The sequence below is a fragment of the Eptatretus burgeri genome, chromosome 1 (assembly GCF_056783735.1).
Source record: "Eptatretus burgeri isolate ZD-2024b chromosome 1, Ebu_testis_v1, whole genome shotgun sequence".
In the NCBI taxonomy this organism is placed as follows: Eukaryota; Metazoa; Chordata; class Myxini; order Myxiniformes; family Myxinidae; genus Eptatretus; species Eptatretus burgeri.
In genome coordinates this window covers 54,587,023-54,611,823 of record NC_140961.1, presented here as the reverse complement: position 1 = coordinate 54,611,823, position 24,801 = coordinate 54,587,023, and the positions used below count along the sequence as shown (strand labels likewise).

Genomic DNA, 24,801 nt, shown 5'->3' with positions numbered 1-24,801 from the left:
TGAAATGATAAGATTTGCCGAAATTGAATGACTGTCTATGTGTTCGTCCAGCATCTGATCCTTTCCAGGTCACATATTGGAGGGATAAAGTATCGTTGGGAATAATGTGGAAACATCAACAAAGAGGAAAGAAGGATTCTCCAAACACAACGAGAAAAAGGAGAAATAAGGGTTCTGTTCATATCTATTCACCAACAACACAAATGTAAAATTTAAAACACCCTGGTGATGTATGTGCTTGCCCCTACTGTTTTCAGCCCCAATTTCTCATCCCCACACCCCTTTCTCCAGTCAACTCAAGTTGATAAACTGTGAGATTGAATTAATATAGTGTAGATGTAGTGCTGGCTTGATGGGTTAAATTGCCTCCTCCTGTATCATCCAAGTTCCTTGTGTATCCTTGTGCAAGGAAAGGTGGCAGGGGATGCCACAACCAGAAAACTGGGCAAGCATAATGTGTGGAGTCCTCCATCGTATCAAATGCCTGAGATGTGTCCAGGGTATCACTGACCTCATGTTTGAAATCCAAGGTTTCTATCCAGTTGTTATAATCAAGAATCAGCAGCATCTGAAGCTGAGTGACGAGGACAAAAGCCACACTGACGATCAGAGATAAGGCCAGTTGAGATGAGGAAAGCTGTCGACTCGATGTCAGCTGTGATTATGAATTCCATGACTTTGCTTGCAATTGGAAGTAAGCTTCGAGCCTATAGTTAAGATGATATAAGATTTAACAATGCAGGCAGTGATGTCATCTCAGCCCATCACCAAAGCAGAGTAAAGGCAGATCCGAACTGTCTCTCCCATCTCAGGTGAAAAATTCACAGAGTCCAGGATCTGTGCATATCGAGGGAGTGAGGTGAGGCCAGAGAATGTTTCAGGCAGAGTCTGCTTTCAAACTTCATGAGGCGACATGGGGTATGGGAGGGGAGCATACATCAGAAACAGACTTAACAAGGTGCAACCAGGCCTTTGAAGAAGGCTCCCAGGTCTACAAGGAGGTCCTGGTAATATCTTCCAGGGTTTGGGTGGGATCCACAGGACAGTGTCCCATCTGTATCCCAGGTAGCTTTATACCTCACCCAAACCTGCTGAAAATGTTGTACGATGTGTTCCACTTTGCTCAATGATGCATTATATTCACACTGTTCAGTTACAGATTAACGCAATGACCTTCTCAGGATCATAATACACAAGCAGCTTTTATGGCTGCAGATATTCCTTCAATCTCTCTAAGGCAGACTACTCCACAATGCTAAACGTCCAACTGCCTCCCTTTCTCAATAGGCGGTACAGTAGGCCAAGCACTTTCAATAAGTTTTTTAACATAGTGACTGCATTACTCAGACTAGACCATACCAATGACAATTTTCAGTTCAGTCACATTCCCATGGACAAGGGCATCTTGGATTTCTCAGACCTTGTCTTCCGTAGAATGGAAACCATGAACATCAATCCTGTGGCAGAGGTACGTAACAGATGGAGTCACAAATCAACACTTGTCTAGCCCCAGGAGCAATCCAACATTCAAGAACCTCTTCAACACGCAATCAAGATTGTCCATATCATGGCGATTTCAAAAAAAAAACAAGGACTTGGGGTGTTGTCTTGGTGGATGACACCATGTTTTTTGGAGGAAAAAGACAACCCGTGCCACCTTGATAGATTTCACACCAAAACTCAAGACAGTATTACCTGTACAAGCAAAATTCTCAGAATCATGATCCAGAAGAACCTAAAGAAATACCAACTTCATGTCAATATTGGTGAAGGACTTGCCTTCACTCACGTTGATGTATAAATCATCATTCTGAGGGATTGGGTACTTGTCCAGTTCGACATTGACTTTCTTTCTCATGGCGAGGGGGCACTGGCTGTGCTTTTCAGAAAACAGGCTTCGCATCTTTGTTAAATCTGCTTCCAGATGAGGTAGATGACTTCGAACCAGTTCTACTTAGGAAAGTCGGGCCATCACCGGGATTGACAAGCAAATGCAGTTAATCACGCAACCATCGTGTCAGTTTGATGTCACATGTTCCATTTGCTTGTATTTGTTTAGCAGTGCAGGTAGTGAGCAAGGCTGACGCACTCCACAAGCTCGGTCGCTGAGGCTCATCTCGTAGCCAATCAAAAATAACTTGTTGAAAAGTGATCCAGCAGCACAAGTCTCAACGAACCTAAATCTACAGAGCTTGCTCAAAGATATTGACTGCAATAATGACTATCGGATACAGCTGGGTGCCCAATTACGTACTCACTGTTGCTATGGCAAGTTATTTTGTGTCAAAAGTCAAGATCCTTTTGGATAGCAGGGGCCAATGGATACAATCTTGTAAGACTCCTGCAATGAGAAGATCCCTCAAATATGGTCCGAAACTCGTGTAGCAGTGCAAGGTGTTTCAAGTGGGCAATGAAAGCAGAGATGAATGGAGAACTGAAAGCACAGGTAGAAATGAAACCGCCAGGCAATAATAGACGGTGTCGGGTCACAATGCTCCCAAAGAGCTGTGACAAGTTCCTCATACATCAAGGTCCTACATAGACTTTGGCATAGTCATACACTTCAGTATGTTTCAGCACTATATATCGAAAGCAGGATTACCTTCTTCCTCTAATCATCCTTTATATGAATGGCCCACAAGTAACAATGTCGACATTCCATGCAAGCATTACTGTCCCCCTCATGGTGATTGAATTTCTCGATCCGACTTCAGAATGTAATGATTGATCAAACTGTGGCAGTCAACTTGCAAAATAGTCACCGTATCCCTAAATGGGAGCGGTCCCAAAGTCCGATGAGTAATCACTCGAATAATCAGCCCCCGTCACCACCTGTTATTTCTCAAATGGAAGCTCAATTATGCGGATGAATGGTGATTTATTGGTGACTCAAAAGAAAGAACAAGATAAGACCAAACCTCTTCAATGTAGACTTCCACGTGATGTATTTCTGCCCAGTCCAAAAAAAGGACTCAGAACCACCATGTGTCGTGACGGTGCAAATAGAGTCCTGATATAGTGATACATCACAATGGGATTATGACGTTTATTGCATATATTCCTGGTAATAACACAATGAGAATTTCCTGTCTACATTCAGTAGAATCCCAGTCTTGACAAATCACAGCTGACAGATCTAAGTCTCAGTTGGACAGCCAAGTCACAGCACTGTCTGTTGTAAGGTGAATTGCACCCAATCCTTTGTGAAATTTCTGTAGGTGACACTCATAATCCTTTCTGGGGCTCTGCAAATGTTTTGAGTGATGCGGGGTTTAACACAAGGGACAAGTGGCACAATCTCTGAACAGCCAACAACATTGCCAACTAGAAGGGCTTGGTAGAGCGCGTACCTCCGCCGCACAATGCCTGATCCAATTGAACACATCAGGCCCAATAAATATATCGTTTTTAGCCCCACCTCTCAATGGTGAAGAATCACTTTGAAAATTAAATAAATCTCGGATCCGGATCTGGATCTTCACCAAAATCAAATCAATTCATCCTCGTCACACACACACACAAACACCCAAAATGTCCACCAGGTTTCGTCCAAATCCGTCCACAACTTTTTGAGATATTGTGCTTTATATTCGTTTGGCCCAATCTTTCAATGGTGAAGAATCACTTTAAAAATTCTAGTATCTGTATCTTCACAAAAATCTAATAAGTCCGTCCTTGTCACACATCCAGCCTGTCCACCAAATTTCATCCAAATCTGTCCATACTTTTTGAGATACCCTGCACACAGAGAGACAAACAGAACAGAGAGGGGTAAAAACATAACCTCCGTCCACCTTCGGTGGTGGAAGTAATAACAGTAAACCGAACTCCAATTCTTAGAAGTGGGGGAAGCTGTTACCGCCCCCACGAAGTCAGTGAAGGGGAGCTCAAGTCTCACCCACTCTCCACCCACACATCCCCAACTCCCTTGGCAGAAATAATGCTGCATCACTGTCAAAATGAAAAATTGCAACTTTGAGACAAGAAATAAGCAGATAAAATAACAGCAATAATTTCCCTGAAAGTGACTCGTTAAAATAACAACTTCAAAGTTATTATTTGCAGGGAGGGAAGAAAAATCAAATCATCTCTCGTAGCCTCAGACCTTTGGTGCCAATCCAGAGCTGATCTTGCTCCAGTTTGAAAGTCAGGCGCACCTTGCCCCCAGACTTATTGAACATTCCAGAGAGTGGGACAGTTGGTAAACGTTCCTGCATCAGAACATACAAGGATAAAGACTTCCAGCTTTTGTATATAGCACAATAAACAGAGGTAACAACAAAAATTAACCAAATGGAGGTACAGTAAGAATATTAAATAGTACACACAGCAGGTGGCTTGTAAAGAAGCAAAAGGCCAAAAAAACAAATTTACAACACCTATGATAAATCATCCGACGACTCTAAATGCCATAGTTGATCATTTCATGATTTAATGTACTTTTCTCTTTACTCTTTACAGAGCGTTCATGAGACCAAAACAGTTTATTAGGAAGGGATATACTGGGTGGTTTGCCATTGCCTTCCCAGAATTGATAAGCCATGCTCAATCCTACTAAATGTTAAGCGCCAAGTAAATAAGCAACACGTACCATTTTATTTTTTTAAAGTCTTTGGGATGACTCAGTCCGGGCCTTGAACCACCGACCCCCAAGACTCAGAGCCAATGCTCTTACCATTACGCCACCGACTCTGGTGACCAAGATTATAGTAGACAGTAATGTGTATATGTATATATATATATATATATATATACATACATACATATATATACATATATATATATATATATATATATATATATATATATATATATATATATATATATATATACATATATATATATATATATATATATATACATACATACATATATATACATATATATATATATATATATATATATATGCACATACACATACACATACATCATATATACATGTATGTATATATATATATATATATATATATATATATATATATTTATTGTTACGGCTGTGGAAATTCGCAAACCACCATTCAGGTCCCGTAGGTGGGATATCTCTTAAGTACATGTGTAGTTAGCCCCAAACCTGTTGTTTAGAAGGATTTAATGTGATTCATTCGGGCTGCGACGCTTTGAGATAGCCGTTTTTCTGTTCTATCCTTATTTTGAACCAACCACGCTCCAACCGTCAGACAACAACAACGCCAACAGCCACGACCTTTACCTTCACAACTCGCTCCCGCAAACATCGCATCACCGCCATTCCAAACGGCACCATGGCCATCGGCCACCGCCGGAAACCCTCCACCACCTTCACCTCCCTCCTTCTACGGCCATTCCCACACCACCTGTGAGCACCGAGCGTCGGGCTGTCCTGGGCTCGTACAAGATACGCGCCGAGCCGCGAGTGCAAATAGCGGCCTTTCCAAGGAGAATTCGGATCAGGAATGATACACGCCCACTTCTGATCCGTCCAATTAGGAAGCGCGGGGCGGCTTGCCCCGCCCCCAGGCGCGTCTGTCTGGAATCAAGATATGCAAATTCTAGGATCAGGGAAGATTCACGCCCCTTTTCCTCAGTCCAATCGGCGAGCGTGGCTCCGCCCTCGAGGAGATCCTGATCCTGAAATTTGCATATTGTTTTCTCCTGCCGGCCTATAAAACGGCGAGCGTGAGGCGAATAAGAAGAGTTGTAGCACAGAGAGTTAGTTTTTGGTTGGAGTTGTTGCGAGGCAGTCAAGTGGGGTTGGAGAGCGGAGTGGAGTCGGGAGGCGAAGGCGTCAAGGTCGTTTTCTGCAGTCGGCTGAGGAGAATTGGGGGAAGAGTCCAAGGAGCTCAGGTCCGAGGCAAGGAAGATGGCGGGCAGCGACGAGGTCGCGGTGGGATCGTTCGTCGCGAGACCCAAGCCAGTCAACCATTCTCCTTCCCCCAGGGCATCAACAATCCCCCCATTTCCCCCGCGCTGAGATAGTGCAAAAAGGGGGCCCCGTTCCCACCCCACTCCAAGCGGTGCCAACGAAACCCACGAAGGAGCACGGTCGGGGCACCGCCGCGCAGCCACATTTGCGACTCGTCACGAGGACGCGGGTAGGACCCCCCCCCCCGGTCTCGCGGACCTGACCGCTCCTTCAGGTCCCGCGCACGCATTGGCCTACGGGCCCGTCTGCCCCCTTGCCTATGAGGATGGCTTCTTTCCTTTGCTTTTGAGTAAATGTGTGTCGGCGCCGTCTGTGAAGTAAAACCATTTAAGTGCTGCCGTGTTTACGCGTAGTCGGTAGTATCTCTGCGTCATTGTTTCTTTTGTTGCATTTGATATATGTGCATTCTGTTTGGCTGTATATGTGTGCTCTCCGTGTGCCGCGGAATAAATGTGCATTATGTTGAACTGTTTTCCCGTTTCGCTTCGTCTTTTCTTTAATTGAATCTCCATCTTGCTTCACGTAAAGGGTTCGTTCGTAGTGGGCTTAAAACGCCCGATAATTAATCGGAACTGTCGAGGCCGACGATAACACCGCTCGGTTATCCCGATAACACGGAACGGACCACTTAAGCGGTTCGTGTCCGGAGTCGGCCTGCGGTGAGGTACGATCGCCCGGTCTACCATCCGCGTGGGTACTTAGGTAGGTCGAGTTTGGCGAACAATCCTATCCTACGCGGGTGGCCGATTGGCACGATTGTGGTGAGGTCGAAAGGCCCACCCGTGACTGGCTGCGGGCGATAGTTCCCGGAGGGTCACGTGCCGCGATTCGAGTCACGTGGCCGTTCGCACGCCGGCGGGCACGAATTCGCAACACTGGTGTCAGGTCGTGGGACACAAACACATCCCCCTCCTCGCAACACTGGTGTCAGAGAGCGGGAAAACAAACTCTCCTGTCTCTAGCTAAATTCACGGGAATCGGTCCAGGGGTGAGAGGAGCGACCCCTGATTCCCTCCAAATTACGAGCGATAAAAATTAACCCCTAACGAGAAATAAGATGGAGTCTCAAGGCGAGCGGGAGCCGAGGGTAGATATGGACTTAGAATGTGTAGAATCCATGATCCAGGATGAAATCCCCATGCAGGAAATGCTTGTGCAGGATGAACTCCCCCAACTGAACCCAGAGCCCGAAATGGACGCAGCGGCAGAGGCTGCGGTGTATGACATCCCCCCATCCCGCCTCCGTCAAAGTCCTCCCCCAATCCCCGGCGGACCCGCGCCTGAGGGCGAAGTGATTGCCGCAGACCCACTTAACGTGGGCCAGGTAAACATGATTTTGCAGGCAAGAAGCGGAATGACGCAACAAATGAACGAAATGAAAACGAAAATGGATACGAATACGCTACAAATGAAAAACGAATTGAAGGAAGAAATGAGAGAAATGCGGGGTGAGATGCAGCAAATAGGCCGAAGCCTGCAGGCGGGCATGAAGGCGACAACGGTGGAGCTCAAAATGTCGACGCCACATGTGGGAGCGAACGAGCTGGGAGGGGGTGCAGCGGCTGTCAGGCCCGCGGTGGAGGCGGGTGAGGAGAAATTAATTCGTGGGGACGTATTGGGCGAGAAGCGTCATGGTGACCTCGAGGGAAAAACTCATTGGGGTGACGGAGACGTGCATGAAGGAGATAAGAGACGAGGTGAAAGGAATTGGGAGGGAGAGAATAGAACAATTAAGACGGAAAGCAAGGATGAGGTACACGGAAATCGTGAAAGAGCAAGGAGTGAAACAGAGGGAAGGACGGGAGCGACTTAAGGAGAAAGCAAGGTTGACCTATGTAAAGATAAGGGAAAGACGCCAGAAAGAAGCAGAGACCAATAGACGCGAGGAGACAACAGAAACTAATAAATGTACAGAGACACGGGAGAGAGAGGGTGAATTGGACGGGGTTAGAGACGCACACACACACGGAGTTGGTGGAGGACGATGAGGGTGAGCTCGCGGAACGTGTAGGGACCCGGTGCGAGCAGTTGGATATCCTCCTCCAGGAACGAGGGGAGGGAGTATGCCCCCTTGAGGTGACTTACGACCAGGTGGGTTCGGTCGTGCTTTGCGGAGTTGAGGGGAGGAGTGCTGCGAACGGGTGCATGGAGAGCTTGGGTGGTATAGAGGCCCCGGAATCCCTTGCGGGGATACGAATCCCCAGTGTGGTTGTCCCGGTGTGTGTGGTGCAAGGTATGAGTGCGCCCCCGTGTGTGGAAGCGATCCCGTGTGTGAGTGGTGTGGTGGCAAGTGTGCCGAGATGCGTGCTTCCCAGCACGCCGTGTGTGAAAGGGGCACCGCAGGTGGAAGAGACCACGTGCGCGCAGGAAACGGCACGCGTGTGCGAACAGCCGTGTGGGAGTGAGGCATGGTGTGTGGATGAGGCACCGTGGGTGAGTGCCCCCGCGTGTGGGAGTGGTATGGTGTGTGCAAGGGAAACGGCACGAGTGAGTGAGCGGCCGAGTGTAAGGAGAGAGTCAGCGTGTGCAAGGTCGCTGTGTGTGAGGGAGATGACGGTGGGCATGCAGCCACGTCTCCCGGTGTGAATGTAATGGAGTGGTGTGTGAGCGTCGTGATACGCAGGTGTGCGTGGGTGGAATGGCGATGACAACGGCAACAGAGAGACAAAGGCCGAGTAGCGGCCGTAGCTGTTTCGAGGACCATGCCGGGTTCACCCAGCAGCGAGCGCGAGGTCCGTGCTGTGCAACACACGAGGCCGCCACGTGCTCGCTTGCGGGAGTGAAGCCCAGTCCGGAAACTAGCGCGGTGAATGTTGCCGATCCCGCGACGGACAAAGTTTAGGCAGGTAAACGGATTTGGACCGGATGGGTTCTCCACGCGGGCGGGTTTATTAAGCTCCAACGGGCAGAGCACATGTGTTCGCGTGGGGAACCCCTCGAGACGTGAGGCTTGTGTTTTTTTTTTATGCGCCGGGTGACGTCATGGCTGCGTGTATGGTTGGAATCCGGCAGGAGGGTGAATCCCTGCTGGATGGTACCGTCCAAGAGGGACGAGGGACGCGAACAGCTGCCATGACGTCATGCCATAGGTGCGCGGCTGTGAATTGCCGCGCTGGTGCGCAGGTTGCGAGTTGCCGCGCTGGTGCTGCGCGATGGAAAAAAAAAACCAGCAAGCCTCGCTTTCGGGTGAACAGGATTCCTGGGCAAGGGGTGGATGATCCCCTTGGCCCGGGGCACAGGATGAACACTAGTTAGGGGGAAGGGTTAGCTCAGCTAGACCAGCTTCATGGGGCAGGGGTAAGTCCTCATGGGGCCCATGGAATGGATTAGGTAGAGGGATTGTCACCAGATTTAGGTTGGGAGATGGAATTTTAGAGATTTGGGGACAGTGACAGACTTTGAATGTGTAGAGGGGACGTAGCTTAGCTACATAGTGTTAAAAGGAACGTGCTATAGTGTAAGGGACGACGTGGGAGCACGAGTTAGGTAGGGGATCGAGTTAGAAGGATGGCAGAATTCAGCGACGTGTGTATTGAAGGGTTGTGAAGTGGAAACGGGTACTTGGTGAGTGAGGCCAGCGGGTCTGTGTGAGTGGAGCGAATGGAGAATGCATGGTGTGATGAGTGATTGGGGGGAGGAGTGACTCCCGCCCAAGGGACCCCAGGGTCAGTGTAGAGCGAGTTAGCTGGGTTAGTTAAAATGACAAAATGGAGGTCGTTTTGTTGTTGGTGGGAATGTAGGCTCGATACCCATTTGGAGGGGTGCAGGAGCCCTGTTGACGGGCTGGGAGCATGACTGCGAAAGGTGAGTATCGCTGAGTGGGTACCCCGGGCACCAGGCTAGTCAGCCGTAGTAGGCCAAGGGCCCATGGGGGGCCGGGATAGCGTAGTGGGCACGGGTGCGCCCGCATGGTGCGGGGGCCCGGGGCGCCATTAGCCGCGTGAGCAGTGTTGTGGGCACGGGTGACCCTCGGAAAGGGGCCCGGGAAGCCAGCCTGTCACGTGAGCATTTCAGGGGAGTCGCCATGGAGGGCACTCCCCGGTGTTTAGGGAGCTGGTAGGCTCGGAGGCAGTGTAGTGCCCGGGGGTGCCATAGCTGGAGATTCGGCAGAGGGTCGTGCTTGCCAAGGGAGCCACGCGTCCCAGCCATGAAACCGTGTGAGGGCACAGAGAGAAAATTGGGGGGGGGGCGAGGCCCAAAATTGTAAGGACACCAACACAGGCGACGGGAATCTGGATTGCTAGAACCAATAGTTTAAGCGAGAGGCGCTTGTTGAAAGCCCCGGGGTAGTTTAAAGGTTAATGGTTAGGGTAGATTAGGAGATGTACCCCTCCGCACCATCCATCCCTTCGCTCTCGTTGTGGGCCGCTGGCCCCACTTTGTGTTATAGATCGCTGAAGTCTGGGGAGGCCATCTTGAGGCTTTGTTGGGCCTCGACACAGGATGCTAGCTCTCCCTTATTCCCCTCCGGGAAGGGAACGTAGGGGTTGGGAGTAGGCTAGGGGACGATAGGTTAGCCGAACAAGGACGATAAAGCAGGGTTCGGGGCGAATTATAGAGGGGAAGTAAAAATAAAAATAAAAACCAAAAAATAAGTTTGGGGCTAAGTTGGGGTTTGACAAATTAAGGGAGTGGGTATAGACAGTGACAGGCAAAGGCGATAGGTTGGGAGGGAGACCGTAGGGTAGGTCTGAGCCCGCCTTCTGAGTGGCCAGCACCACCGCACCCCCTCCACCAACCTGCACTGCACGGCAAGAGGCCTGCCAACTTCATCGGCTGGCTGTGTTTTGTTACGAGGCCTGTACCGGCCAGATCGTCTGCAGCTGCTGTGCTTCAAGGTCTGTGCTGGACGGATCGTCTGCCGGCTGTGTTTGCCTGCAGCGGCCTGGTTCTGCAGGCTGTGTTTGCCTGCTGCCTTTGCCATGTCATGCCCACTGCCCATGTTCACCAGCCCCCATTCAATTTTGCTTTGCCCCCCCCCCTGTTCATTTCCATGTGCGCCAGGATCAAGGCAACAGTTTGCAAGCTGCAAGAACTGTCCTGTTGGCAGCTACAACACGGGCCTGCACCAGCAGCCCGTGCAACGTTGTTTGTTTGCGTCCATCCATCCATCCATCCATCCGTTGTGCTCATTGCGTGTGCCACTTGAGCTGGCACGGAGACTGCATTTCTGCAGCCCATGCACCGTTGTGGTTCACTGCGTTCAGTTCAAAAGGGAAGGCCTTGGACTGCGTGTGAGCAGCCTGCCACGTTCCGTCACCTGCATTGCTTGAGCCAGAGACTGCATGCGAGCAGCCTGGCTCCCTGCTAACTACTTTCTTTTTGCAGAGTCCATTGATCCTGGGCCATGGTTTAGTGTAAAATTTGTAAGTTAAGGTTAAGATGTACTGTACGTATGAGTGCGCCCCTGGCATGTCTGTCTAGCGCCAGCAATTTTATATCAGTCGTCCGTATCAGTGGGTTTGTTTAGTTAGTTACTCAGCCCTCAGGTTATTTATTTTGGGGACACGAATACCATGAATGTCGCACTCAGGGATCCGTAGGTAAAACGTACTAGGGGAGAACTACACATGATGGCACACGAAAATTTGACGACTCGGGACAAGTCTGTAAAAAGGGGTAGGGGTAGTGTTACGGCTGTGGAAATTCGCAAACCACCATTCAGGTCCTGTAGGTGAGATATCTCTGAAGTACATGTGTAGTTAGCCCCAAACCCGTTGTTTAGAAGGATTTAATGTGATTCATTCGGGTTGCGATGCTTTGAGATAGCCGTTTTTCTGTTCTATCTTTATTTTGAACCAACCACGCTCCAACCGTCAGACAACAACAACAACAACAACAATGCAAACAGCCATGACCTTAACCTTCACAACTCGCTCCCGCAAACATCGCATCACCGCCATTCCAAACGGCACCATGGCCATCGGCCACTGCTGGAAACCCTCCACCACCTTCACCTCCCTCCTTCTACGGCCATTCCCGCACCACCTGTGAGCACCGAACGTCGGGCTGTCCTGGGCTCGTACAAGATACGCGCCGAGCCGCGAGTGCAAATAGCGGCCTTTCCGAGGAGAATTCGGATCAGGAATGCTACACGCCCACTTCTGATCCATCCAATTAGGAAGCGCGGAGCGGCTTGGCCCCGCCTCCAGGCGCGTCTGTCTGGAATCAGGATATGCAAATTCTAGGATAAGGGGAGATTCACGCCCCTTTTCCTCCGTCCAATCGGCGAGCGTGGCTCCGCCCTCGAGGAGATCCTGATCCGGAAATTTGCATATTGTTTTCTCCTGCCGGCCTATAAAACGGCGAGCGTGAGGTGAATAAGAAGAGTTGTTGCGCAGAGTTAGTTTTTGGTTGGAGTTGTTGCGAGGCAGTCAAGTCGGGTTGGAGAGCGGAGTGGAGTCGGGAGGCGAAGGCGTCAAGGTGGTTTTCTGCAGTCGGCTGAGGAGAATTAGGGGAAGAGTCCAAGGAGCTCGGGTCCGAGGCAGGGAAGACGGCGGTCGGCGACAAGGTCGCGGTGGGATCGCTCGTCGCGGGACCCAAGCCAGCCAACCATTCTCCTTCCCCCAGGGCATCAACAATCCCCCCCCTTTCCCCCCGCGCTGAGATAGTGCAAAAAGGGGGCCCCGTTCCCACCCCACTCCAAGCGGTGCCAACGAAACCCGCGAAGGAGCACGAAGTCGGGGCACCGCCGCGCAGCCACATTTGCGGCTCGTCACGAGGACGCAGGTAGGACCCCCCCGGTCTCGCGGACCTGACCACTCCTTCAGGTCCCGTGCACACATTGGCCAACGGGCCCATCTGCCCCCTTGCCTATGAGGGTGGCTTCTTTCCTTTGCTTTTGAGTAAATGTGTGTCGGCGCCGTCTGTGAAGTAAAACCGTATAAGTGCTGCCGTGTGTACGCGTAGTCGGTAGTATCTCTGCATCATTGTTTCTTTTGTTGCATTTGATATATGTGCATTCTGTTTGGCTGTATATGTGTGCTCTCCATGTGCCGTGGAATAAATGTGCATCATGTTGAACTGTTTTCCCGTTTCGCTTCGTCTTTTCTTTAATTGAATCTCCATCTTGCTTCACGTAAAGGGTTCGTTCGTAGTGGGCTTAAAACGCCCGGTAATTAATCGGAACCGTCGAGGTCGACGATAACACCGCTCGCTTATCCAGATAGCACAGAACGGACCGCTTCAGCGGTTCGTGTCCGGAGTCGGCCTGTGGCGAGGTACAATCGCCCGGTCTACCATCCGCGTGGGTACTTAGGTAGGTCGAGTTTGGCGAACAACCCTATCCTACGCGGGTGGCCGATTAGCACGATTGTGCTGAGGTCGAAAGGCCCACCCGTGACTTGCTGCGGGCAATAGTTCCCGGAGGGTCACGACAGAATTGTCCGTTCGGTGGGCGACGTGTCGCGATTTGAGTCACGTGGCCGTTCGCACGCCGGCGGGCGTGAATTCGCAACAATATATATATATATATATATATATATATATATATATATATATATATATATATATATATATATATATATATATATATATTTTTTTTTTTTCTTTTTTTTGTCAAGCAGCAACCCTAAAGTCTCCAGCAACGCATTTTTCCCTGAATAATCATGGATACATACCATCACACAAATCTTTCTTTTGCAGAATCTTTGGCACGTAGTGGAGCTGCCAACATCTCCAGTTTCCTTTGTTGTCCGGTGAGGAAGTGCAGACTCTACTCTGATCGACTTGCAAAGCTAAGGATATCAGTCCTGATCATCACATCTCATTGTGGCTGCTTGTTGCCTGCACTGTTAGATGTATCCGTTCCCTTCCCATGTCTCCAAGTGCAATCATTTTGTGCCTTTGTATCAAGACATCGCATGTTGCTCTTGTGCGTGAGCACGTTTGTGGGCCTGACCCATTAACATGACCCACAGCGGGTTCTCAATACCCCGGGAAGGGAGCTATTATAAATGAGCTCAGGTTGCCAAACGAGGTGATTAGACACCCATTATTAAACCCAGATAGTTTTTGATGTTGTGCCTAATTGCACCTTGGGAGGAAAGATATGGCACCATTGTAAATCGAAGGGATTTATTAAATATAAAACAAACTCAAAATCTCAAATAATATTTGTAATGAACTATACAAGCAAACACATGCAAAACTACAACGGGCAAACAAGAGGAACAAAACACATGGGGGGTTGGGGGGGGGCAGGAGATAAAAGTAAATGTGAAGAGAGGGGTGATGGGGGAAGAAGAAACCATAATGAAAGGAAGGTCAAGCCCTGATGTGGAGATGTTGGAAAGAGAGTGCAGGTTAGTGGTGAAACGATGTCAATCAGGAAATACATTGTATCGGCCACAGGGAAATAAATTGCTAATGCTCGAAGTGCCCCCAAAGTTACAGCATCCCTCCATTGTTGGGTCAAAATAAAAAAACACATCCATGGTAGAATAGTCGAGATGGAATCTGAACTGATAATCAGAGATGAGATATTTGGAAACGAGATAAGGCCTGAAAGAGGTCTGCAAAAACGACAAGATTTCACCACTTTGTTTATGATGGATAGAAGGCTAACTGGTCTGTAATTGAGCGGATAAGACTGGGAACCCTCCTTGTGTGTATGAGTGGCATTTGCAACTTTACAAAATGAAGGTATAATAACATCTGAGACAGTACTGGAGAGGACAGACGATAAGGCTGAAGCAGGGTTCTTGGGGATTACAGTGCCAATGCCATTGGGTCCAGTTGCAGAGGTGGTATCAAACTTGATGAGAAATCTCTCAACCGTAGTGAGAAAAGTCCATGTGCTGCAGAGAGCAAGCAATCTGTGGTGGTGAAAATAGTAGACAGGAGAAGGAAGTGATCGGGGACCTTGGTTTTTTTCAGTAAAGACAGTGCAAAGATATTCACCTTTTTCCAGCATAGTGTCCAACATCACTCCATCCTTTAAGAATGAAGGTACAGAGGGAAACGTGTTGCAGCAAAATGAGACACATGAGAATTATGATCGCAGGTGAACCTAAATGGTGCTCTGGCTCGTTGAAGGGCTGATGTATCGTTGCTGTAGGCTATGCAGAGGGAATTTACATGAGGGAGAGAAAGCAATTTGTCAAGAAAGGAATTCCAGAAATTGTGCCTTGTGTGACGCCGGCCAACCTTTATGGTCTCGAAACAGTGGCACTGACAGAGACCCGACAGAGGTTGCAGGTCTGCGAGAACAACCGAGTCAGGAGGATTGCAGGAGCGAAGAGAGTGGATAGAAGGAGGATGAATGAACTGAGGGAGGAGATTGGTGTGCAGATGAGCTTGATGGGATAATTAGTAAAAAGCCGGCTAAAGTGGGCTGGACACTGTGTGGATGGAGGAAGAGAGAATGGCAAAGAGAACGGATAGGTTGAGGGAGCATGGTAGGAGGAAAAGAGGTAGACCGTGGGTGAGATGGGATGATTGTGTGAGGAGGGATATCAATACAGTAGGGGTAGTTGGAGTGGAGAGAGTTGGCTGAGGACAGGAGGAGTATAAAGGTCAAGGTAGGGCAGAAGCTCAGTACCATTGGACCTCACCCGCATAAAGGGAAGAGAAGAAGAAGAAGGATCCAATTAGATATTAGAGGGGTCTGTGAAAGAGACAGTGGATTTCAGATGAGATCATTTTGCCTTGCTGAATTGCCACACATGTTGGTGCCTTGGTGGTTCTCTGGGGCCCAGCAAAGAGACAAACATTTTCACAAGGTTTATGATCATAAGAGCCAAGAGGACAAGGGGAGGAACAGGATAGGCTTTAAAGGAAGGTTGATGTGCCATCATCTCACAAAGAATGACTGCCATTTGGAGCTACGCGAGGAGGAATTGACAGACTGAATAAGGGCAGCTGCTTCACAAAAAGCCATGGTTGTAATGCTGTGGTTTGAGGTCTGACTCGCAGCCAATTAGTGTGGTGGCATTTTCAGTCTCCATAGATTAGAAAGAGAGAATTGTGTGGGGTGAGGACAGAAAATAATCCATGTTTAAATTAGAGAAAAATAGCACCGCAAAGCAGGCGTAACCCCTCAGCCCCTTGACGCAAAGCAATTTCAAGATGGTGGCCATATTGAAAATCGCAGCACGCCCATTTTCGAAAGGAACCTTCCTCTACTCAACCCCAACACACCCAGCAAAAATGGATTTAATCGGACAAGGCGTTCTCAAAATTGACGGAAACCAATTTCAAGATGGCTGCCGTGGCGGCCACAGTGAAAAATCGCAGCATGGCCATTTTGGAAAGGAACCTTCCCTCTGCTCAACCCCATTATACCTCGCCAAAAGAAAATCAATGTGTGAAGCCGTTCTCAAGTTATTGTCCGGAAACCAAATTCAAGATGGCTGCCCTCGCCGCCATATTGGATATCGGATTGCGCTGAATATTGAAAGGCACCTTCCTCTAACCACCCCCATTATACCCCCATGAAAATAAAATCAATAAGTCAAGCCGTTCTCAAGTTATTGTCCGGAAACCAAATTCAAGATGGCTGCCCTAGCCGCCATATTGGATATCGGATTGCGCTGAATATCGAAAGGAACCTTCCTCCACCCAGCCCCAACACAGTGCAAAAATGGATTTAATCGGACAAGGCGTTCTCCTCAAAATCGACGGAAACCAATTTCAAGATGGCTGCCATGGAGGCCACATTGAAAATCGCAGCGCGCCCATTTTCGAAAGGAACCTTCCTCTAGTCAACCCCAACACACCCTGCAAAAATGGATTTAATCGGACAAGGCGTTCTCCTCGAAAGCGACAGAAACCAAATTCAAGATGGCTGCCCTAGCCGCCATAATGGATATCGCATCACACTGATTATATATTGAAAGGAACCTTCCTCTACCCAGCCCCAACACAGTGCAAAAATGGATTTAATCAGACAAGGCGTTCTTGAAATCGATGGAAACCAATTTCAAGATGGCTGCCATGGAGGCCACATTGAAAATCGCAGCGCACATTTTCGAAAGGAACCTTCCTCGACTCAACCCCAACATACCCTGCAAAAATGGATTTAATCGCACAAGATGTTCTCCTCGAAATCGATGGAAACTAAAAGTTGACAGACGGACGGACGCCCGGACGGACGGACAACGCCTATGACGGCAATACCCCTTTTTCAGCCCAATTCGGGCTGAGGGGTAAAAAGTATTTTATGGTAAACCACACACAGAAATGAGGTTGCTATGGAGAGAAACACAAAGTCAGAAGGAGTACATGCAGTTGGAGGGGTGAGAGGCAGGGAGGATCCAGAACTGAAGGGGAGTTATGAATGTAACCACCACCACCAGCACCACCACCACAACCGGGTCTGTCAAAATGCCAAACGTAATGTCTAGGAAGGGAGGGAGAGGAGTCATGTGCGAGACACATAGCGAAGAGATACAGAGGTGACCTAAACAGTGACATCTGATGTGAGAGACCTATAAAATGAGGGAGGGACAACAGAGATCGAAAAGATTGGAATGGAGAGGGGGAGCTGGTTAGTGACTGTCTGGTGGTGGGAATCAGAATGGGAATGGAATTGGAGTAGGAATAAAGAATTGGGTGGGCAAACGTTTCTCATATGGACCAATTAAATTTGCATGTGGAAAAAGGCTTAAGTTCCAGTCGAAGATCACTTTATCAATGAAACATCAGATGATATTCATTGGTTGGATGTGCCTCGTTTCATTAATTGATATATTTTCTCAACTACACAAGACTATTTTCTTACACCAAATCATTTGCAAGTTTACATGATATTTCCCCAGTGGCAGCTTGCTGCTTTGAATGAAATATATGGGCCATGTAATTCAACAATATGCTCAAACAATCCTCTCATTTGAGAGTTGGCGTTACACTGGCTGTTTGTGAAACGCGACAACACATGTTCACCCCCAATCAATTCCCAGTGCAGTAATGTCACTTTTGTGGTGTACTGTGTAAACAACACTTTACATTAGTACAACTACCCGGTTTATTTTTATTTTTTTTAACATAAAACCAAATGGTTGAACAACAACATGATTATACACCGCCACATAATGAACTTTCTGGAGCAATTGGACCACAGGGAAGCGCTGCAAATGGGAAGATGGCATTTAACAGATTTATTCGTGTAATCACAGACAGGGTTATTTGTACACCTAGATGGTAAAAGACTACTTGTCCAAGTCCCTTCTGAAGATTTGGATAAAAGCAATCTGAAACGAGTTTCTAACAATAAGATATCATGACAATGGATTGGTCATGTATTAAAATTGGCACAACTTGGAAAATAATTTTTCTTATTGTCGACATTAAATCCACAATTGGCGAGCTGTAATTATTGAAACAATTCGATAGAGACCGGGGAAAGGCCAGGAGTAAAAGATCATTTTTCCAAATCTCCTGGGACTCCTACGATTTAACAAAATTCAGAGAAATATTATTGAGGGGAAAATGCTGAAACTCGTCATTCAAAAAGCCACTATAAAACGCTGGCTAAAGGGTAGTGCAGACTGCACACCCCGATTGTAAAGCATGTAAAACAGTCACGTTTATTTTAAAAAGTGCAAGTGATACATTTTGATAGAAATGAAATACCGTAATTATCATATAATGTATGCCAATGTGCAACTATAATTTTAATTTCTATGAGAGAAATCAAATGAAAGATCAAATAGTGCATTGGAGTCAACAGAAGGAACCTGAATTAGCAAAGAGCAAAGATGGAGTCATCAAGAGGAACCTGGATAGGATTCGGGATTCAGCCACTACTTCTCTACTCTCAAACCCAGACGTAGCCAAGTGAGACTTACAAATATATATATATATATATATATATATATATATATATATATATATATATATATATATATATATATATATATATATATATATGTATGTATATATATATATATATATATATATATATATGTATATATATATATATATATATATGTATGTATATATATATATATATATATATATATATATATATATATATATATATATATATATATATATATATATATATATATATATATATATATATATATATATATATATATATGAATTCACTCCAGACAGACAGGTATAGAAAGAGAGAAATTAAGAGTAAAATAAATAAAAGAGGAAAATTAACAAAAACAAAAGAAAAAGCAAGAAGTTGAATGAATAAAGATAAATGCGAGAAAGTATGAGAGAAGCATGAAAGACTGAAGAGAAGTGTGAAAGAGAAAGGTCAAAGATGTCGGGAAGAACCCCGAGAGATGGATGTCAGTAGTTACTCCCAAGGCTCAAACGCAGCAACAGGTACAAGCTTACCAGACGTGCATACAAAACGTATTTTAAGAGTATTTCTTCAATTTATATTCATGTACATCTGTGTACCCAAATCATAGCTTCATACCTTCATGCCTTTGATTCCCACCATGATGTCATCTGGTTTACCTTTGTCCAACACTTTCCGATGTTGCTGTAGTGACACGGACATTAGATGACAAGAAAGGGATGAAAAAGAGGTGAAAACCAACAGGAGTAACAAAAAAGACGAAAATGATAGTATGTATAAAGAAAATGGCTATGGGTTTATGATGAAATAGAAACCTAGTCTGAATCATGAAGGCTAGTGTCACTCTGCATTGGTGGACAGGTAAAACAATGGATGGAATAAACAAAGTCAATCGAAGTATGCTTCCCATGCTACCAGCCATAGGAAGCAAGGAGTAACTGATATTTCAGCCATTAACTCTTTGTCAGAGCAAAAGAGGAAGACAGAATAGAGGTGAAAATTGATATATGGTTGGAAAGATTCAGACATGCAAACATCAGTGGTATGTCAGGAATCAGCATATGTACAGGGTGGGAATGTCTCATTTTTACGTCTCAGGAAAGAGTGGGTCAGGGCTCAAAAGTTAAAATAAAGGGGACTGGGACTGAAAAAAGGGAGTATAATGTGGAAATGATGAAGTGAGGTGTGGGGGGCGGGGGGAGAGAAAAGAGATAAGTCAATAAATAAACTAAAACAACCAAAGAGGGAATGATGAAATGTTTGAGAGTACAAATAAGAGAAAAGCAGAAGAGAACATGGGAGAGAAGAAGAAAAGCGAAGAGGAGAGAAGAGGAAAAAAGAGAGAAAAGGTCAACAATACAAAATAAAACCAGAACGGCACTCAGTCAAGCGCATATCTCTGCCAGGCTGAAGAGTTTACATTTTGTATCCCACTGATAGGCCAGATCTGCATCTGGACCTGAACCAAAACCTAATTGGCTTGTTGTTGCAAACTACCCAACCTACCCACAAAGTTTCATCCAAATCCGTCCATAACTTTTTGATATATCGTGCAAAACATCGTTTTTGGCCCCATCACTCAATGGTAAAGAACAACTTTAAAATTCCAGTATCCAGATACAGATCTTCAACAAAATCTAATCAATTCATCCTCGTCACACACCTCTTCCTTTCCCATCCACTAAATTTAACCCAAATCCATTCATAACTTTTTTTAATATCCTGCTCATAGACAAACAGAAAGACAAACAGACAGACAGTGGTAAAAACATAACTTCCCTCTACCTCCAGTGGCGGTGGTAATAAAATACAAAGGGAAAAACAGAGTGTGTGAAAAAGATTGAAAAGTTGTAAAAGAGGGGACGTCAATGTGAATGAAAAGTGCTCAATAATCCCATGGGGGGCAAACATGCCGATCCTAAAAATTCTGTTTTGTTCTTGAAGATTTTGACATGTCAGTGGTGTTGAAATAGAGAACACACCAGAGACCGTCCTGATTGAACAAATGTCTGGAAGATTGAAGTGTCATGCAACTGGCTTGGATAGATCTGTTCATTCATGCATCAAGCAAGAGGGTTACAACTTATCAATATCAATATATAGTACTTCCCACTCCCGTTTTACCCCTAAAATTTATCTTACCTCCACTTTATCCTCCTTCTCACCTCTCCCACCACATACCCCAACCCCCATTCTGTCCCCATTTTCCTCTGATCGATATCTATCTATCATCATTATACAGTGCCTTCAGAAAGTATTCACACCCCTCGACTTTTGTCACATTTTGTTATGTTAAAACCTGAAATTAAAATTGTTAAAATTAAAAAGAAATTGTCATTGATCTGTATAAAATATCCCATAAAGACAAAGTGAAAACATGTTTTTAGAATTTTTTACAGATTAATTCAAAATGAAAAGCTGAAATCTCTTGCGTCAATAAGTATTAAACCCCCTGAGTGAATACTTTGAAGAAGCATCTTTGGCAGTGATTGCAACTTTGAATATTCTTGGGTATATAATATCTGTATCAGCTTTGCACATCTGTATTTGGGGATTTTCTCCCATTCTCCCTTGCAGATTTGCTCAAGTTCTGTCAAGTTGGATGGAGAGTGTTGGTGAACAGCAATCTTCAAATCTCTCCACAGATTCTCAATGGGATTCAAGTCTGGACTTTGGCTGAACCACTCAAGGACTTTCACATTCTTGTTCTGAAGCTATTCAGGTGTTGCCTTGGCTGTATGTTTGGGGTCATTGCCCTGTTGGAATGTAAATCTTCACCGCAGTCTGAGGTCTTTTGCACTCTGAAGCAGGTTCTCTTCAAGGATTTGCCTGGATTTGGCTCCATTCATTGTTCCCACTATCCTTACAAGTTTTATAGTCCCTGCCGCTGAACAGCATCCCTATAGCATGATGCTGCCACCACCATGCTTCACGGTAGGGATGGTGTTAGATGGGTGATGAGCTGTGCTTGGTTTGTGCCAGACATAGTGCATTACATTCAGGCCAAAAGTTCAATTTTCATCTCATCAGACCACAGAATCTTTTGCCTCATGCACTCAGAGCCTTTCATCTGCCGTTTTACAAACTCCAGATGTGCTGTCATGTGCTTTTTCTCAGATGTGGCTTCCGTCTGGCCACACTTGCATAAAACCAAGATTTGTGAAATGCTGCAGACACTGTTATCCTTCCGGCAGGTTCTCCCATCTCAGCCAAGTCACTCTGTAGTTCTGTCAGAGTGGTCATTGGGTTCTTGGTCACCTTCCTGACCAAGGTCCTCTTTGCCCAGTTGCACAGTTTGGTCAGACGGCCAGATCAAGGAAGAGTCTGCAAAGTTCCTTATTATTTTCGTTTCCTAATGATGGAGGTCACTGTGCTCTTGGGAATTATCAACACTCCAGAAATTGTTTAATACGCTTCCCCAGATCTATGCCTCCTCACAATTCTATCTCAGAGTTCTATGGACAGTTCCTTGCACCACATGGTGGAGTTTCTGCCCTGAGATACACTGTCAGGATGATCAAAGGAAATTGGATGCACCTGAGCTCAATTTGGAGTGTTATAACAAAGGGGTTGAATAATTCACGCAAGACATTTCAACTTTTCCTTTTTAATTAATTTGTAAAAATTTCGAAAAATACATGTTTTCACTTTGGTATTAAGGCGGTATATTTTGTGTCGATCGGTGACAAAAAAAAATTGAAAGTTTTATCCATTATAAATTCAGGCTGCAACACAACAAAATGTGAAAAAGTCAAGGGGTGTGAATACTCTCATGTATTATCATATTAGCAAATACCACCGTTGCTGCGCTGACAGAGGAGAGGGGACAGAAAAAGAGGGGGGAAGAGGGAGAGAGGGGTGGGGGAAAGAGAGCGGGAAGAGTGAAGAGGTGGAGGGGAAAGGAGAGAGGAAGGTGGGGGAGCGAGGAGGGGTAGGGGGAGGGAAGACAGTGTGAGGTGAGAGGAAGGGAAGGCAGACATGCGAATGAGCGTGAATTACAATTTACACTGTTTCATCAAAATGCTTCTGCATAGAACTACAGCAAAGATGGAAACAAAATAAGGTCTGAAATCCATTTTCCACTGGTCATACCATAAACACATTCCGGAAACAAACTCCCGTCCAGACTTAACCACCGTCCGGATATGTCAAAAGACAGACAGACAGAGTAAGAGAGGAGATTAGGGAGGAGGGTGTTGCACTGTATAGGGAAAGGGTAGAGCGAGGATGGGACAAAAACAGAGACAGAGGGGGAGGTGGGGGTTGGGCAGTTAGCAGAAAGCATATATGTTATGCTTTATGAACAACACACACACACACACACACACACACACACACACACACACACACACACACACACACACACACACACACACACACACACGATATCAGCACAATGTTTCGGGAATCGGCAGGTTGGAGAGTCAGTGTGATTACCAACTACAGTACCAACTGCATGCAACCCAAAAACCTTGAGTAGCTTTGACCAAAAAATGTCTGAAGACATTTCAGGGATATGTTCACAAACATAAATCTTTATAAACAGCTGCGTGTGACAGGTGGAAAAAAAATTGGCTCAGCAATTAAAAAAACACGACGGAGCACGGGGCGCTCGCCCAGGGTGACGGAGCACGGGGCGCTCGCCCAGGGTGACGGAGCACGGGGCGCTCGCCCAGGGTGACGGAGCACGGGGCGCTCGCCCAGGGTGACGGAGCACGGGGCGCTCGCCCAGGGTGACGGAGCACGGGGCGCTCGCCCAGGGTGACGGAGCACGGGGCGCTCGCCCAGGGTGACGGAGCACGGGGCGCTCGCCCAGGGTGACGGAGCACGGGGCGCTCGCCCAGGGTGACGGAGCACGGGGCGCTCGCCCAGGGTGACGGAGCACGGGCGCTCGCCCAGGGTGACGGAGCACGGGGCGCTCGCCCAGGGTGACGGAGCACGGGGCGCTCGCCCAGGGTGACGGAGCACGGGGCGCTCGCCCAGGGTGACGGAGCACGGGGCGCTCGCCCAGGGTGACGGAGCACGGGGCGCTCGCCCAGGGTGACGGAGCACGGGGCGCTCGCCCAGGGTGACGGAGCATGGGGCACTCGCTCATTGTGATGTGGCGCGGCAAAAGCGTCCGCAGTGAGTGAACGATTCGCTCAGAACGACGTGGCACCGCTGTCGACAATGGGCGCTCGCTAAGTGGCTTAAGCACTCATGCAAGCACTCCAATTAAATTGTTGATAAGGACTGGTTGACCAGGCTGTCACTGCATACCATAAAGGATCACTGTATACCATAAAGGATCCCTTTAACTTCAAAACAAGTCTAAACTGCACACACAGCAGTTAATGAAATAAAATGAATTCATGAAATAAAATGACTTCATCCACAAAAGAGTTGCAGCTTAATACAAAACAACCCTGGAGACATCACAAAGTTCAATAGCTCGTGAAATAAACATTCCAGAAATTCCGCCATTTTGCCAGTTTGTCTGTGCATGTGTCACGTGGAACATCGGTTTGGGATCCACACAAACGTTACAAATTTTCTTTAAAGCTTCTGTTTTTTTAACCACATTTGCTTTGATTCTCTTGGCTTAGTGGTGAGGGTGGCGGCTTGGGATCCTAGGGTCCTGAGTTCAAGCCCTGTTGGCCGCTGAATTAATATACACCAGGAGGTTGACACAGCCTGTCATCCTTCCGAGGTCGGAAAAAATGAGTACCAGTGTACTGGTAAGGGGGACACTGCATCAGGGGCATAGCCGCGTCCCAACGAATGATGCAACCAGCAGCCATTGGCTGCACTCGATAGAGAGAGAGCTTTGATTCTTGGGAGAACACCTCACGAAACCTCTAAAAACATAGACACAGATCTGGCAGACGCTATGGATAGGCAGTCCCTCTGAGGGACAGGGCACGAGGTCGAGCAGTGAATGCCTTGTTTTTTGTTTTTGTATACATAGTCAAGTTTTTTTTTGTATACATCGTATGAGAGCTAACACACAACGTACAGCAAGGGGGGGGGGGGCATGAGACAAGAGGGGCAAGAGAGGGAAGGACAAAGCAGTGGGGAACAGACACATTAGGAGATCTGTTGAAGGGAGAGGGATGGGGTGGGGAACACAGGGTATACAAGATGGACACTTTCGGGA

The 24,801-nt window shown here is 46.9% G+C and overlaps 1 protein-coding gene across 6 annotated transcripts in view; it reads right to left on the bottom strand.

Annotated features, from left to right (window-relative positions):
* UBFD1 (ubiquitin family domain containing 1) overlaps window positions 1-24,801 on the bottom strand; it is a 65,244-nt gene that overhangs the window by 14,650 nt on the left and 25,793 nt on the right. For 5 of the 6 annotated variants that reach the window (XR_015059120.1, XM_085884750.1, XM_085884728.1 and 2 more), the window contains exons 4-5: window positions 19,284-19,349; window positions 4,106-4,211 (exon numbers count right to left, since the gene is read on the bottom strand). Coding sequence is in view for 5 of the 6 variants with exons in the window: in XM_085884750.1 (XP_085740876.1) it covers window positions 4,106-4,211; window positions 19,284-19,349 (172 nt within the window). In the remaining variant the exon portion in view is untranslated. The remainder of the gene's footprint in view (window positions 1-4,105; window positions 4,212-19,283; window positions 19,350-24,801) is intronic. The other variant, XM_085884767.1, reaches the window with a different exon arrangement.